Genomic DNA, 16678 nt, shown 5'->3' with positions numbered 1-16678 from the left:
ATACAAACATACATACATACATACAAACAAACATACAAACATACATACATACAAACATACAAACAAGCATACAAACATACATACATACATACATACATACATACATACATACATACAAGCATACATACATACATACATACATACATACATACATACATACATACATACATACATACATACATACATACATACATACAAACATACAAACAAACATACAAACATACATACATACATACAAACAAACAAACAAACATACATACATACATACATACATACATACATACATACATACATACATACAATGCAATACAAAACAATACATTACAATGTTTAAAAAACATGATACACACATGTATATGTGTATACAAATACAAAACATACACATTAAAGGCACAATAATCAAGCCTGGAATTCAAATCAAACAATGCCAACAAAACAACAAACATCTTATTACCTAATTAAATCAAATTTATTAATAAATCTCTAAAATGAATAAACATTTGCAACAAAAACAAAATACACAAATAGACAAAAGAACTTACAAAAAATCAAAAGAAAAACAACATAAACCATTGCCAAAAACACAGAATAATAATGAAAATTATTGAGAAGAAATATACAAAATAAGCAAAAAATACAGCAGCCAATCGATGATTTATCGTTTCAAAGTGCCTTGGTAAGAATGTCTTCATCCATTAAGACAACAATGTAATTGACATTTACATACAATGCTTACATCTCCTTACATTACATACAATACAATACAATACAGCATGACAATGCGACTTAATGTATGTGTGTATGCGTTAGTGTGCGTGTGTGCGCATGTGTGTGTGTGCGTGTTTACTTATCAATTGATATATTAACAACGCCTATAATAATAATAACAATAATAATAATAATAATAATAATATTAATAATAATAATGATAATAATAATAATGATAATAATAATAATAATAGTCTTTACTTGCAATAGGCTCCCATGTATCCGGATCCCAGGACACATGATCCGCCGTTCATACAAGGATTTGGTTGGCACGTATAAAAGCCTGCATGTTATTATTATTATTATTATTATTATTTATAATTAATTGCAAATGGAAGAAAATTTGACAAAATGAATAGTCTGGATGACGAAGAAAAATATTGTAATAAAGAAAAAGATGATGATGATGATAATGATGATGATGATGGTGGTGATGGCTATAGTGATGATGACGACAACGATGATGGTGATGAGGAAGTTGAGGAAGATAAGAATGGGATTTGACAGTACCCATGATGCTACAGAGATAAGTAGTTTGGTGAACAATAAAAGATGGAGATGATTGTAAACATTTGAGAAGGTCGAACAAATAATTTCGTAAGATGGCACTGTCTGACGCTCTTCATTCTTAATGTGTTTGTTTCGTTTGTTCAGTTGTTCATTCGTTCGTTTAACCGCTCGTTCGCCCGTTTGTTCTTTTGCTCGTTTGTTCATTCATTCGTTCGTTTGTTTAATTGTTCGTTTATTGTTTGTTTGTTTGTTCCTCATTCGTTTGTTCATTCAGTAGCAGTGGTATCAATAGTATTATAGTAGTAGTAATATTAGTAGTAGTAGTAGTAGTAGAAGTAGTAAAAGTAAAAGTAGCAGTAGTAGTAGCATCAGCAAGAACGAAATGAAAGGTCATAAAAGGTCGCATGTCACGTGCTTCAACAGTATTAACACGGTTTTTACATCATTATCATTACCGCAATCATCATCAGCATCAACAACAACAGCATCATCATCATATTCTTCTTTTTCTTCTTTTTCTTCAGTATCGTCATCATCATCATGGTCCAGTATTTTTTATTGTTTACAAATTATCCACTTGATATTAAGAGCCAATATTTGCCAATGAATCTTATGCATTACGTGTATGCGTGTGTGTGTGTGCGTGCGTGTATGCGTGTGTGTGCGTGTGTGTATGAATGAGTGTATGTGTGTGATTTTGTGTGTGTTTCTCGTACATGCATTTATTTGAATCAATGATTTATACAAGTCCGTAAGTGTAATTATCAATAATTAAGTATTTTTGCAAAAACACACATACATACATGTATGCGTGTGTGTTTTTGTGTGTGTGTGCGTGTGCGCGCGCGCGCGCGTGTGTGGGTGTGTATTAGTACATGTGTCTAATTAAAAAAATAATTATTTTTATACGCAGAGAGTTAGACACATAAACCCATAGTTAAACATGCAAACATTATTATCATCCATAGTAAATATCAAATCTCTGTTTTTGCTTGTGTGTGTGCGTGTGTGCGTAAGTAAGTGAGTGAGTGTGCGCGTGTGTGCGTGTGTTTATGGATCACGTGTCACCTGTGCAATCAAAGCGATCGGAGATTTGTTAATTCCTAAGAAGAACCAAACTAAACGATCGTCCTAACGAGAGTGTATGATTCATTCGTTTTCAATTGAGCGATTGAAGAACGACCTACCAATCATGTTTTAATTAGCAATCGACCAATCAACTAATTAGTCAATCAATCAAACAAACAAACAATCAAACAAACAAACAAACGAACGAAAGAACGAAAGAACGAACGAACATTTCTCAATCAATCAACTGGTTATTAAATTTTTGATATTCAGTAATATAATATTTAATAAAAATTATTATGCTAAAATTAATTTTAAAAATGGCCGTAAAAATTATGATTGATAGAGCGGCTGTTTAAAATAGTCACATGACGTATGGGCTAAATACATCACAATGACGTCATTCACTCAGTCATTCATTCATTGGTCAAGATTTCAGCACTTGATCTTCTGACCTTAGTTTGTACGTGTGACCTTTGGATGTCTATGTGTGTTCGTGTGTATGTGTTTGTTTGTATGTACATATGTTTGCATGTGTATGTGTGTGTTTGTGTGTACGTATGTATGTGTGTTTTTGCGTTACATTGCCTGTATATGGTGTGTATCAGTTTATCATGTTTGGATGTAGGTTGGATTTCAATAGGAAACCAAAAGAAGTATGGTTAAAGAGGTTAAAGAACGATGATGATGATGAAGATGATGAAGATTTTTATTATTGTTATTTTGTTATTATTGTTATTATTATTATTATTATTTTCGCTTACCTTGTATGGGTTGTTGAAAAATGAGTATCGACAGAAGTATCGCCGAAAATAATTTTGTCATTGTTGTCGGTGTTTTAGACGATGGTGATGATGTCCTTGCTGCTGCTGATGATGATGACGATGACGATAATGATGATGGTGATAGTGAGGGTAAAGATGATGACGTCGACTTCGAATTAACTGGCTTCATTTCAATTTTCAATTAGAAGCTTTTTCTCTGTTGTATTGGTAAATAGTTTTAACGATAACAACTAATCAATAATAATAAGGAAAAAAAGAGCAACAACAACAACAACAACAATAACAACGCAATCATAACAATAAAAAGCTATTTAAAGTATTTGAGATCATAGCCAATAAATAATGGCGAATGAACCGAATCGCATGCAAGCAACAAAGGAATTTATATTACACGGTGCCGTTTCGTTTCGTTTCGGATTGCACGGTATCGAATCGAATTTTATTGTATCATATCGAATCGTATCGTTGAAAACGCTGAAAATTAATAGCAGCTAACACAGAATGACGAAAGGGAATTCGTAATAAATACCTATTACGGTGTATTAATTTGATCAAAAAATAAATGAAAAATATATATATATATAGAGAGAGAGAGGGAGAGAGAGAGAAAAAAATCATAATTTAAAGTTGTAAACATTGATTTATAAATTGTATTATGAAAATAATATTTTTAATGCACGTCTGTCTGTTGTGAAAATTCATGAGTATGTTATGTCATGAAAACGCAACAGTTTATGTGATCTGGTAAAATAGCAATTATTTCATTCTTTTATTCATTCAATCATTTATTCATTCATTTATCCATTCATTTATTCATTTGTTCGTGCATTCATTCATCTATTCATTCAATCAATCATTGATTCATTCAATCGTTACGACGACGACTACTGGCATAACGAAAATTCGATCGAATTCTTAACACACCTCAATAATGAAAACATTGAAAACACACACACACACACACACTCACACATATAAACACACACACTCACACACACATACACACACATCATAAGTAAAATGGCATAGCACATTTACCAAAAAACCCGTTATATCATTATTTTTTTGTCAAATATTTGCAAGATATATTAAGTAAAAGTTGGTGTATGCGTGTGTATGTATGTATATGTGTATATATGTATGTGTATGTATGTATGTATGTATGTGTGTGTATGTATGTATGTGTGTATGTATGTGTTTGTGTGAGTGTGTGTTTGTGTTATTGTACATTCATATTTCGTTCGAAAAATAAAGGTACTCCGATATTAATATGTGAGAAAGTGTACATGAAATGCTTTGTCTTCACTTGACACCGGACCAATAAATAAAAATAAAAAAATGAAAAAAAAATTAATGAAATAAAGATACATTTAAAGAATAATGACTCAACATTCATTCGTTCGTTCATTCATTCGTTCGTTCATTAATTAATTAATTCATTTGTTTTTTCGTTCATTCGTTCACTCACTCACTCATCCACTCACTCACTCACTCACACACTCACTCACTTATTCACTCACTTATTCACTCACTCACTCACTCACTCACTCACTCACTCACTCACTCACTCACTCACTCACTCACTCACTCACTCACTCACTCACTCACTCACTCACTCACTCATTCAGTCATCCCTTCATCTATCCGTCCGTACATCCATCCATCCATTCATTCATCCATCCATACATCCATCCATTAATAACATTAATATTAATAAATAAACAACAGTACTAACCATCCCAATGTTTAAACTTTGTTTTCAGAATCTCGAAATTTTATACTAAAGATCGTAATAGCAACATTAACATACCTGGTAAGAATTCAAAATTATTTTTTGATATACAACTTATAGATATATATGTGTGTTTGTGTTGTTATATGTATATATAACACACACACACACACACACACACACATATATATATATATATATATATATATATTAATTATGACACATATATGTCACTCTGGTATACATACATACCATCAAATGTTATGAAAAAAAATTTACAAATACAAACAAGCGTCTTTAAGAAGTGGAGATTAAGATACTTGTTTAATTATAAAAAACAATTTCTACATTTGTTTATTTATTTATATATTTTTACATACGGACATATATAAACAATAATATATACACATATATAAATAGTTATACATTAATCCTCTTTGATTAAGAAACTTAATACCATTTAAATCCTCACTCAACGAATTTTCACCAGGCAAAAATGGGCTGTTTAAGAGATAGGAAATAATTTTTCATAAATTATATTATAATTACAATATATATATATATATATATATATATATATATATATATATATATGTGATGATGCAAATACGTCAAGCGCTACCGAAATGAACAACTATTTATATAAGGTCTTCTCGAAGTAGGTGGGGCTTTAAAGTTTCAGCCAATCATAATGAACATTTAGAAATGTGGGAGGTGCTATGTTTGAGTTTTTTTTTCGTTATTCTTATTATTCTGATTAAAGAGCGAGTTGTGTATTTGTGTGTGTGTTTGTATGTGTGTGTATGTGTATGTGTGTGTGGGGTGTGTGTTAGTTTCATCATTTAGTTTTGTTTTTCATTCTTTTCAGTTTATATTGTTTATTATTGTTTAGATGTTTGAATGTGTGATGCGATACGCTTAAATACGACAAAAATTTAATAACAACAACAACCACAACAACCAAAACTACTATAACAACCACAACCAAAACAACAACAACCAAAACTTTCAAAACTACCAAAACAACCATAACAGTCACAACCAAAACAACAACAACAACAACCACGACGACAAAATTATCAACAGCTGTGGCAATAGTAGCCAATGTATATTAGTATGTGAACGCGCGGGTCATTCAGACTACTGACCATCCGGTCATTTGCGAAAAAATTTTCTCACACCATCATTATCAACACTGTCCACTGCACGTCATCATCGACGTCATCATAAACGAAGCTCTCTGATTGGCTGGTTTGATCTGCTATTTTCGCCCTTCGTATTATTATTATAAAACTTTTTCGATTGTAACTTCGTTTATTATTGTTACATGTGAAGGCACGCTGCTCGACTGAACTGAAGAAAATAACTTGTGACCCCACTTTAACATGTTCATACTGGCTAATTGACCATCATACAGTTAAATAACTACCGTTAACGTGACGTCATTTCCACCAACGATTTCGTAACGAACTTCTCATTCTCATCCAATTTTAAAAATTTTGATGTCATTACCTATGTTTGTGCCATGTATGTGCGCGCGTGTGTGAAAGTATAAATAAGTAATGTAAATGAAAAAACGTAAGCATACGAACTCGTTGCATAAGTATTGTTACAGCGTTGTTACTAAAATTTTTATTATCACTTTTGTTGTTATTATTTGCAGTTTTTGAAATAATGTACATCATAAAAATCTCGTGAATACTGATTTGAGATGAAGGCCAAAATGGGCTGTATAGAGTGGGCTTCAAATTGAAATAAAAAATAACAATACAGTATTTATATAATGATCATAAAAATAAAGTAATTATATAATTGAGAAAAATATTAAAAATTGTGGCAAAAAAATCTATTGGAAGCCTTTATGGAGTTTTAGAAAAGGAATTGAGCTATAGCACATAAATTCTGGCTGACCTGGAAGCATTCGCATAATTATAATGAATTGGTAGTTAAAGTTTATGCATATTAATTCAATTTGTCATTTTAACAGCAGCCAAATTAACCAAATTGTAGTTTAAATAAAGTTTAATTGACAGCGAAAATTTTTCCAAGGCCTATTCTTGCTTTAAATGTAGATGGCTTTGATATTCTGTAGCTGTATATGTAAAATATAAAGTAATGTTATATTAATATATAATAATGTTATTAATATATAATAATGTTATATTCTATATATATGAATGTAGCAAAAATATTTTTTATTTCCAAACTATTTTTATTGTCTTTGGTGGCGAAAATAAAGTTTTTGAAAAAAGCTCTTTTCTCGGATCCTGTCACTTTAAATTAAAGGATTCGTTTTGGGTCATTTTCGTTAAAAATTCGTCGAAAATGGTCGTACTAAAGGAACTTGCAAATAATATATTTTGGGGTGAGTTAGTGCAATTAATAAAAAATTATTTGGCACTAAAAATATAAATGGTTCCACCTCTGGTTTTTTGCCACATTGCCTGGCTCCATTTGCACGTGTTCATAGATTTTTTTGTGTTGTGATTTTAAATTTCAAAATTATTTCGGAGATGCATATCTCAATGAATGTTCCCAAATTAATCTTAATCCTAATGAATAATGAAGTCAGTTAATTTTGATGAAATATTATTAAAGAAAAGAGAAATATTGAAAACGTCTACTAATTTAATTTTATTTTTTTAAATATTAAAAAATCAAAATTAAATAAAATTTAAAATGAAGGCGTCTGCCTGGAAAGTGGGAAGAAATATACCCAAACGCCAGACAAGAACTTCCACATTTCAATGGCTGCCATAGACCCCAGCAACAAAGGTTAAGAAACTAATTTTTCTCAGACACAATTCTTAATTATTGTTTTTTCTTTCCTTAAAAACTGACTAATTTTTATTCTGATTATAATATTATAATTAAACATATACAGCCAGCACAGATCCAGTTTCTGTGATTCTGGAGAGAAACAACGCCCAGTTTGTTCTCTGCTCTCTGGTTCCCGGAATCCTCTACCAGCAAGCCTTGGACTTGAACTTCTCGGAGGGCGAGGAACTTGTTCTGTACACGAAGGGCAAGGTTGCAGTTCATCTGACTGGATATGTCCTTCAAGATGACATTCCTGAGGAAGCATTTTCAAGTGATGATGAGGATGATGAGGATTATGATCTGGAAGATGAAGAAGAAGAAGAAGAAGAGGATGAGGAAGCTGAAGATCTATCTGGTAATTTGACTGGTTTATTTTTAATATTCTTTATTTATAACTACAATTGCGTAGGCGAGGTGAATTAGTTTATTATGTTTTTCAAAAAAATTTTTAAAATTAGATTTTGGAATAATAAAAATTACCAAGATCAATATGAATAATTAAAAATTTGAAGCTAGGAAACGAAAGATTAAGCAACAGTCCAAGAAACTTTTAAAAAAGGCCAAGATGGATGTTAGTAATCATTCTCTTAATGACCATTTTCTGTATATGTATTTATGTGTGTATGTGTGTGTGTTTTTGTAAATGTATGTATGTATGAGTGTATGTATATTATGTGTATGTATGTATGCACTTCGCACATACAGAATTTCCTAGATGATGAAGCCGAGGAAGCCGACGAAGATGATATGGTGGGTTGTTGTTAGGTATTGTTTGCAATAACTTATGTAGTAGTACTAGTAGTAGTTTTAGTAACAGTAGTAGTAGTAGTAATAGTGGCAAATTTTTTTGTGATTGTAGTTGTAGCTATTGGTTTAAACTGTTGTCAGATAATATTAAATACTGCTATGGTAGTAATGATGGATGTAGCTAGTAGTAGCTGTAATGGTAGTAATTGTAGTTGGAGTATTACATTTTATTAAGTAAAATTTTTGTAATAAATAATATTTATTTAAAAATTAAAAATCAAGGAGGATGACTTTGAAGATGAAATGGAAAGTAAGAAGACATATTATTATTATTATTGTTGTTGTTATTATTATTATTATTATCGTCATTCATTCATTTCAAAAGTGTGTGTGTGTCTGTGAGTGTTGATACACATTAATGATAGTGCTTGAAGGTAGTATTCCACTGGATTACTGGCTGTTTATGAACGAATGTAGTAATTCTTTTCAGTGGCGGGAGATAGTGATGGAGATGATGATGAGGAGGAGGAGGAGGAAGAAGAGGATGGTGGTAAAAAAAAGCAGAATGCCAAACAGAAGAAAGGAAAGAAGGCTAAGGAGAGCAACGCCAAACCTGATGAATCTAAGGTTAAAAGTGAAATCAAATTTAATTACTTTTTGATTCTCTTTTGTTTCCTTTATCATCTTCATTATCATCATCTTCATCGTATACTCATGTCATCATAATCTCTGGCGTCGTCATCATCATTGTTGCGAACTATCACGTTATAATTTAACCACCATCATCATCGTTAGCATCCTTGCCATCCTCAACATCATCATCGTAACCTCTCACAGAGTTTGGCGTCAGCGGTAGCTGGGACTCCAGGAAGTGAGGATGGAAAGAAGAAGAAAAAGAAGAAAAAGAAGAAGAACAAACAGGATGCCGCCAACGAATCAGCAGCCAGTGATGGCAGCAAAGCAGCATTGAACGACAGCAAACAGGCAGCATCTCCAGCCAATCAGAAGCAAGCAGCAGCTACCGGCAAAAATAAGAAAGTCACAGCAGAGGGTGGGGTTATTATTGAGGAGGTGAAAGAAGGGCATGGACCTGTGGCCAAGTTGGGCAAACATGTTAGTAAATAAAATTTTTCTGAATTTTATTTCTTTAGTTTTCAATTTTGATATTAGCAAGTGGGTTTTTTTTCAAAATATTTCTTGATGACAACAACGTTCAATATAATTATTTTCATACATTGATACATAATAATTTAATACTTTTAATATAATATATTTTATTATGGGTTATATTTTCTCTCTTTACTACAGGTAAAAGTGTACTACACGGGCAAGTTACAAAGTGGCAAAATTTTTGATACGTGTGTGACGGGCAATCCATTCAAGTTCAAACTCGGAAAGAAGGAGGTTATTGCAGGATGGGACGTTGGGCTGGATGGTTAGTCTTTTCATTCATTCATTCATTCATTCATTCATTCACTTGTTTGTCCATTCTTTCACTCGTTTCTACTGATCTTTTGAGTTAATTTGAAAAAGGTCGTTAATTATTTGTTAATAATTATATGATCATTGCAGTTAATCAATTAATAGTGATTGGTCGTTTTCAATATTATGAATAAATGTAATAAATGATTTAATAATTATTAAAGGCATGAAAGTTGGTGGGAAGAGAACAATCACCATTCCTCCAAAAATGGGGTAAAGGGAGAATAATTAATTTCTTAATTAATTAACATTTGTAACGGTTTATTAATCAGCTTATTAGCATAATTAATGATTAATTCAATCAATTTGGCTCGTGACTTTGACACTTCTGTTGAATACTGAATACAGGTAGAATGACTTATGATTGATTGCATTGTAACCCACTAAATAGTAATCCATATCAAAGTTACTCTTGACCCATTTGTTACTAGTTTTCCATTAAGCAGTACATTTTTTAATTATAATTTATGCTAATTTACTGCATATAACCTCCTGTATAGTGCTCCCCATTAGCATAATTTATGATGAATTATTTTTTCCTCTCCCTTTTAGATATGGTTCTCAAAAAGTTGGAAGTATTCCTGCGAACAGCACCTTGATATTTGACATTGAGCTGAAGGCTGTGCTTTGAGTAAATTAATTTGGTTATTTGATTGGTTGGTTGATTGGTTGATTGATTGGTTATTTGATTGGTTGGTTATTTGACTGGTTTTTTGATTGGTTGGTAGTCTTCTTCTTCCTCCTTATCATCATCGTCATCATTTTCTTGTCTGCTTGTTAATTAATGTTATTAATGTTCCTGGTTTTATTTTCACATGTATATTGTAGTTCATTTTATTATCACCAAGTTTTTTTATTTACGATTTTGTAACAAACTTGGCTAGCAGGAATTTCCTTGTCAGAATTCAAGCTGAATAATGAATCAAATAATTTTAATGGTTCTTAATTGGTTTAATATTCTGAGCACGAGTCCTCAGTTATTTTTAGATATTTTCTGAATTTCTGAATCAAGTTGCATAAACGTATGTGAAAATGATTTTATTCAATGAATTATTGGTCCATTCCGTGATTTAACGGTTACAGAATTGCTACTTTTATTGCAGTTGAATTCTGTCGCGATGTTTATGCTCCTATGGAAACTTGAATCTTACTACCAACTGATAAGTTGTAAATGTATTTGAATTGATGTAGTGAAGTCATCATTCGCACATTTTTATTTTAACAACGCTTTTGGTTTTAAATTGTGTTTTTAATATCGGTGGATTCACTATTGGTTTGCGTTCTTGTTTCTAAGTTTCAGCGATTAGTTCTATTCTTGCTTCATATGCGTTTCAACTTCTTGTATGACATTCACTTGTTCGCAAGCGTCAAAAAATTATGTTATCTTGTAACAAGTTTTATAACACTGGTTTGTTGTTTTTTTATTTCGAGTTTATCGTCTTAAATAATACTTGAAAAGTCAATATATAGAATTACGTGAACGCGTTACGATGTTCATCGTCGGCGCTTACCCTTACGTAATTGTAAGTATCGTTTAATACACGGTCGGTACTTTATACTTCCTCTTAAATGAATCGATTCTCGTCAAGAAACCAAATCTCGTGCCGTCGAGAAGCATATCGTTCTCGAACGAATCCCTGGAGTCTGTTTTTTTGATGACCTTTTGAGAGATTACAGGAAAGTCGCCGACGTTTTTAATTTCCTTCACGTCTAGGTGAAACTCTTCGTTGTCCGGCAGGTCCGTTCCGTCATTTTTCTTGTTGAAGAGGCACGAGATGTCCCTCAGGCACGTGATCTCTTCCTGCTTCTCCGTATAAACGACGGTGGTGTATGGGGTGTTGACTCCGATTATTTCGGTCACGTGACCGAGACCAAGGTCAATTGGCTGTTGGGTGAAAACAAATTCTAGTTCTATCTCGTTCTCTTTAGTTTCGGAATTCAATTGGCGACCTGATCTGTTGAATTCAACATCGTTGGAAGGATGACGAACGTTTTGGCTTGCGTTCAAATTCGAGGTTGAGAACTTCTTATCATCTGTGAAAGTTCTGTTGAGGAGATGTGTAGAAGGAGGAGGATCTGCGGAGGAATGAACATTCAATCGTTTCTTAAATTACCACATACATCAAGCATTTAACAAATGTCTACCTCGTGATGCAGGTTGCATCCAGTGAACGAGATCTTCAGGATTCACGCAAACGATCAGTCTAACTGGACCGAGTGGTATGGAGCCAATGAAATGACGCAACTGACCTGCTGAATCAAATGTTGCTAGGGGTGTGTTGTTTACGGCTACGATACAATCTCCTACTCTGTGGTGATCAGCATGAAACATCACAAAATAAAACTTATTATTCACTAATCAGAAAGAATCATCACCCTACCTTATTTCTCTATTCCTGCCAACAGGGCTTGAATCTTGGATCTCCATCACTACTCCTCCGTAAGGTGTGAGGTGAAGGTCGATGCCCAGACCGAAAATACTTTGCATCAAATTTACGCGAAAAGGTTCGCTAGGAGAACGAAATTTTGAGAGCATAGTCAATTTCGCTGAATCTTGAAGTAGCAACTTGAGGCTCGTTAGAAACAAACGACGTTTTTCATCTGAAACATTGGCATATTTATCTGCGAAATTATTTCTGTTAATTGACGCAATAGGTTGAGACTCTTTGTTTGTTAAGGGTGCTTCCTTGTGACTCAATGTAAAATGATTGTCAGCTAATTTAGGGTTGCTGAAAGAATACTTTTTGTCCAAGTTGTTGCTGTGAAATTTTAAGGATTCTTGTTCTCTTCTGAGATTGTTAGCTATCTCATTTTCAATCCAGCTATCGTCTAAACTGTTTTTTGTTGCGTAACTTTCCACTCTTCTGTCACTTCCAGCATGTTCGTTCGTTGATCTGAATTGGTTGCGAATGGATGATGAAGAGTACCTACCCGGACTGAGGTGTGGCACGAACAAGTGACTCGTGGCTCTCGTATTTACTGGACTTTTGGTTGAAAGTTGTTGAAGAGGCGAGTTTCTTTCTGGGCTTGTCGTTGAGGATCTGGTCGGAGAGCTTCTGTACGAACTGTAAGGACTTGTGTCGTGGGTGACCGGTGACTTCATTTGACCTTTTGATTCACCACGACTTTGATTGTCGTACGCTTTTACGTTTTCATCATGTAAAGAAAATTTTAAAGATTTAGCAGGCGGTAGTGATGAACTTTTTGAAAGAAAGTACATATCTGATTCAGCATTTGAAAGAAACTTGTTTCTTTCCAACGAATGAGTGTAAAAAGTTGAGTGACTATCATCGAATGGTCTTTTGTAGACACCCGTCAACACGACCTCGTTCTCATCTACACTGCCATCAAAGAACCTGTACTCAGAGACGTAATAATTGGTGGGAGATGCATTTTCACAGTTGCTCAAACCATCAACGTCTGACTCAGGACCTGTCTCTTCATTCTCAGCAGGTGTCCAGTTGTGAAAATTTCTCAATGATTTGTCGTCTTCAGTGATACCGGAATCTCTAGACTGACTCGAATCCATGAAGTTATTCCAATTTGAAAACTTTTGAGCTTTTCTTGTAGGCGATGGAGTTTTTCCTCGGTTGCCTGATCTTAATCTGTGTCGCTGGTTAGTACGAATTTTGTCATTTGGTTCGCTTTCTTCGTCAATATCTTCCAATAAAGTACTGGTTGACCAGCAATATTTGTCAGGATTGTGGCGAAGAAACGGATTGCTTGTGTCCTCGCTTATTGAATCATTTTGTCTTGAATAACCTAGTTGGTTGTGGTGTTTGGGCGACCTCTGACGCAAGACTTCAATATTGACGTCTTCCAAAATGATGCCCGTCTCTTTCACGAGATTTTCAAATTTCTTTTTATTGATGTTTTCAAGAGGCAAACCATTGTAAGAAACGAGAAGATCTCCGCAGTGCACGAGGTTAGATTTCGCAAAAACGCTGTAAGGATGGATGTCAACTACCTGCAAACGAAGTTCTATCGTTAATATTTGTTGTAAAATTAGGTTTTTGTCGTAAATATTTGTTTCAAAATTATTTTTTTTTAATAAATATTTCTATTTGAACCCTTAACAAAACTACTACAAATGTTTTTAAAATAAAAATGTTAAAACTAAGTTTTATCGTAAAAATTTGTGATTGAAATGTCAGTTACAAAATATTTTGTAAAAATGTCTAATACAACCTTCAAATATTCGTACGGTTCGACGTAACACTTCTCCACTACCAGACCAAGCTCCTCCTCTCTGCGTTTTTTGACGGCCAGCTTCCTCAGCTCGTAGCCATCGTGTAAAATGCTCGCTTTGCACGATTGCATGGCGTATAAAATCCCGTTACAACTGCTGTTGCTGTGACTGCTGTGCTTTTCTTTTCTGTTTGTAGAATTGAAATCGTTTTCCTCGTCAGAATAATTTCTGTACTCATCTGAATCTTCATTTCGATTGAACGTTTGGTTTGAATAAAAATCATTTTTGAATGTATTTTCTGGTGTGAAAGTTTTATTGTTTTGTTGTTTCTTCGTATGTGATCTGCTGTCCTGCCTAGTTACAACGTGATCATCGCCCGAGTTGTTCAATGTTTTCCCTCTGAACCTCTTATTTGGATCAGCAATATTTTTCGAATCGACCTCATCTACGTACGTTTTCTTCTCATTGTGACCTGATGTGAGCAACAACTCAACTCTAAGAGGCATTTCATTTAATATCTGGATAGCCTCCGAATGACTCACAGAACTCAAACGCCTACCATTTATCTCAACAATTTTATCTCCGACGCAAATTTTTTGAACGTTTGACGCACCATGAGACGTCGCTTTGTCTGCAGCTCCGGCCGGGGTTATCCCGCTGATGTAAACTCCATGCAGAGGACCACTGTCACCCAAGGATCGTTTGATGTCGACTTCAAGTCCCAATGATTCTCCAGGCAGACGATGGAGGAGGAATCGCTTCATTGTTTCGTGGGAAATTTCAGGTTTTGCTGAAGTGTAGTTAACACTATCTTTATTCTCGTCGTTGTAGTCGTCGTCTACTTTTAGATTCAACCGTATTCGCTGCAAACCAGTTCCTGAGTCGTTTTCGCTGGAGTTTGGTTTTCTGTAATCTTCGCAGATGGCAATCGGTGTTGGAATTCGAATCATTTTATCAGGCGACCGCCTATCCGTTGCATGTTGTTGTGATTTGTGATTGTTATGCGCGTGTTTCGGAGATTTCTCAGGAGACATTTTCTGGGAGAGCAATTCAAACAAGGCCTCCCTCTTCATCGCCACCTGGCCTTTTGGAATGCATCCGTACTTCAGATCCTCACCATCCTTCTCATCATCAACAATCCGTTGTTGGTCGTTTGTTGAGGCGTTCACTTGCAATTCGGTATTGTCAGGTTCAGTGGTTGTCGATATTTTAGTCGGCAGAATCGAGTAAGTCGGTTTCGGATCCAGTTTTTCGATGGGTCTGCTCGTGTAAATGATACTCATCTATACAATTTATTTTCACGATACATGGATAATAAATTTTTTGTCATAACTATAATTTAGTTTATATATATATATTTTTAATTAAATTAATTCCCAACTTTAATTTCACAAACACTAAAAAATTTACAACACAAAAAACACACCCAACTTTTTAAATTTCCTTCTAACGGTGAGTACCAACTCATCAGATTTGACTTTTTTAAATGTAAGGAGGGCTTCAACGTGTGTTAGGTTAGCCAAACTGGCTCCATTGACAGCTGCTATCTCGTCACCTGTTCGTTGTAGCAAGAAATGCATCAGGTATGCGTGCGTAGAAATGAACGAACGAATTAATAATGAATGCGTTGTAGTTAGTTTTCAAAATAAACTTACATCTAAGTGCATTTGTTTGATGGGTCAAAATAAAATAATTTCACAATTACATTGATTAATATCCAATTATATCAAATAATTCTTTTATTGTATTAAATAATTTTCCTATTATATCAATAAAATCCTCAAATAAATTAATTTTTGATTAATTATATTATATATATTAAAAATAATTTTAAAAAACTAACTTAAAAGCAAAACAATAAAAAAATAAAAATAACCTTCTCTCAATCTTCCGTCCTCTTTAGCAAGGCCATCTGGTAGTATGGATTTAACCTGGATGCCCACGTTACCCCTAGGGCTGTCTGCGCCCCCAATAATACTGAACCCAAGATTTTTTTTGCCCTCGTGTCTTTTTAATACTACATCGAATGTTGTTGTCGTCGTTTGCTCCTTTTTGTTATTATTATTATTATTAGGGGTAGTAGTAGTAGAAACAGCTGCAGCAGCAGTAGTAGTAGTAGGAGTAGTGGTAATAGTAATAGTAGTTATAATAGTAGTAGTAGTAGTAGCAGCAGTAGTAGTATTAGTAGTAGCAGTAGTAGTAGAAGTAGGGCGATTATTTTACGTACATAGTATAAAATTTTAAGAACTTTTTAAAATTAGTTATAAAATTCATTGATAAGAAATTAAAATATTAATGGCCAAACCTGTATGCCAGATAAATAGTAATCCATGCGAATTGATAGATTTGATTGCGATTTTAAAATTTAAATATTATTTCTCTATCTTTTACTGTATTTCTTTATTGTATTTCTTTTTTATTTCTTTGTTTATTTGTTTTTTTTTATTTATTTATATTTTTACGCCGACAAAACTATACCGTACACTCTACAACCACGCACTTGAGTTATTTTAAAAGCGTATGTAACTTCATCTTGTTATCTTGGATATAATGATGTTTTTTATAAAAATTTTACTC

At 33.5% G+C, this 16678-nt stretch overlaps 2 protein-coding genes across 2 annotated transcripts; one reads left to right on the top strand and one right to left on the bottom strand.

The window, feature by feature from the left end:
- The first annotated feature begins 7081 nt into the window (after positions 1-7081).
- Positions 7082-11375, top strand: HELRODRAFT_190865 (hypothetical protein). The gene is made up of 11 exons (XM_009015598.1): positions 7082-7231; positions 7552-7638; positions 7748-8050; positions 8196-8254; positions 8389-8433; positions 8713-8740; positions 8921-9057; positions 9268-9543; positions 9739-9865; positions 10077-10125; positions 10465-11375. The coding sequence occupies exons 1-11, from the start codon at positions 7189-7191 to the stop codon at positions 10541-10543; spliced, it is 1233 nt and encodes a 410-aa protein (XP_009013846.1). The 5' UTR covers positions 7082-7188; the 3' UTR covers positions 10544-11375.
- Positions 11376-11446: 71 nt separating this feature from the next.
- Positions 11447-16433, bottom strand: HELRODRAFT_169779 (hypothetical protein; the record flags this gene model as incomplete). The annotated part of the gene is made up of 7 exons (XM_009015597.1): positions 11447-11988; positions 12058-12221; positions 12294-13879; positions 14101-15384; positions 15553-15656; positions 15978-16149; positions 16407-16433. 7 exons carry the CDS (start codon positions 16431-16433, stop codon positions 11447-11449), a joined length of 3879 nt encoding a protein of 1292 aa, XP_009013845.1.
- Between the last annotated feature and the right edge of the window lie 245 nt (positions 16434-16678).

The sequence above is a fragment of the Helobdella robusta genome (assembly GCF_000326865.2).
Source record: "Helobdella robusta unplaced genomic scaffold HELROscaffold_16, whole genome shotgun sequence".
Taxonomy (NCBI): Eukaryota; Metazoa; Annelida; class Clitellata; order Rhynchobdellida; family Glossiphoniidae; genus Helobdella; species Helobdella robusta.
This window is presented reverse-complemented; position numbering and strand designations above follow the sequence as displayed.

Excerpts from the sequence above, each read along its gene's own strand:
- HELRODRAFT_190865 (XM_009015598.1), top strand. The coding sequence starts at position 7,189 with ATGGTCGTACTAAAGGAACTTGCAAATAATATATTTTGGGGTG. Across the intron at positions 8,741-8,920 it reads CTTTGAAGATGAAATGGAAA|TGGCGGGAGATAGTGATGGA; the intron begins GTAAGAAGACAT and ends AATTCTTTTCAG. Across the intron at positions 9,058-9,267 it reads CCAAACCTGATGAATCTAAG|AGTTTGGCGTCAGCGGTAGC; the intron begins GTTAAAAGTGAA and ends AACCTCTCACAG.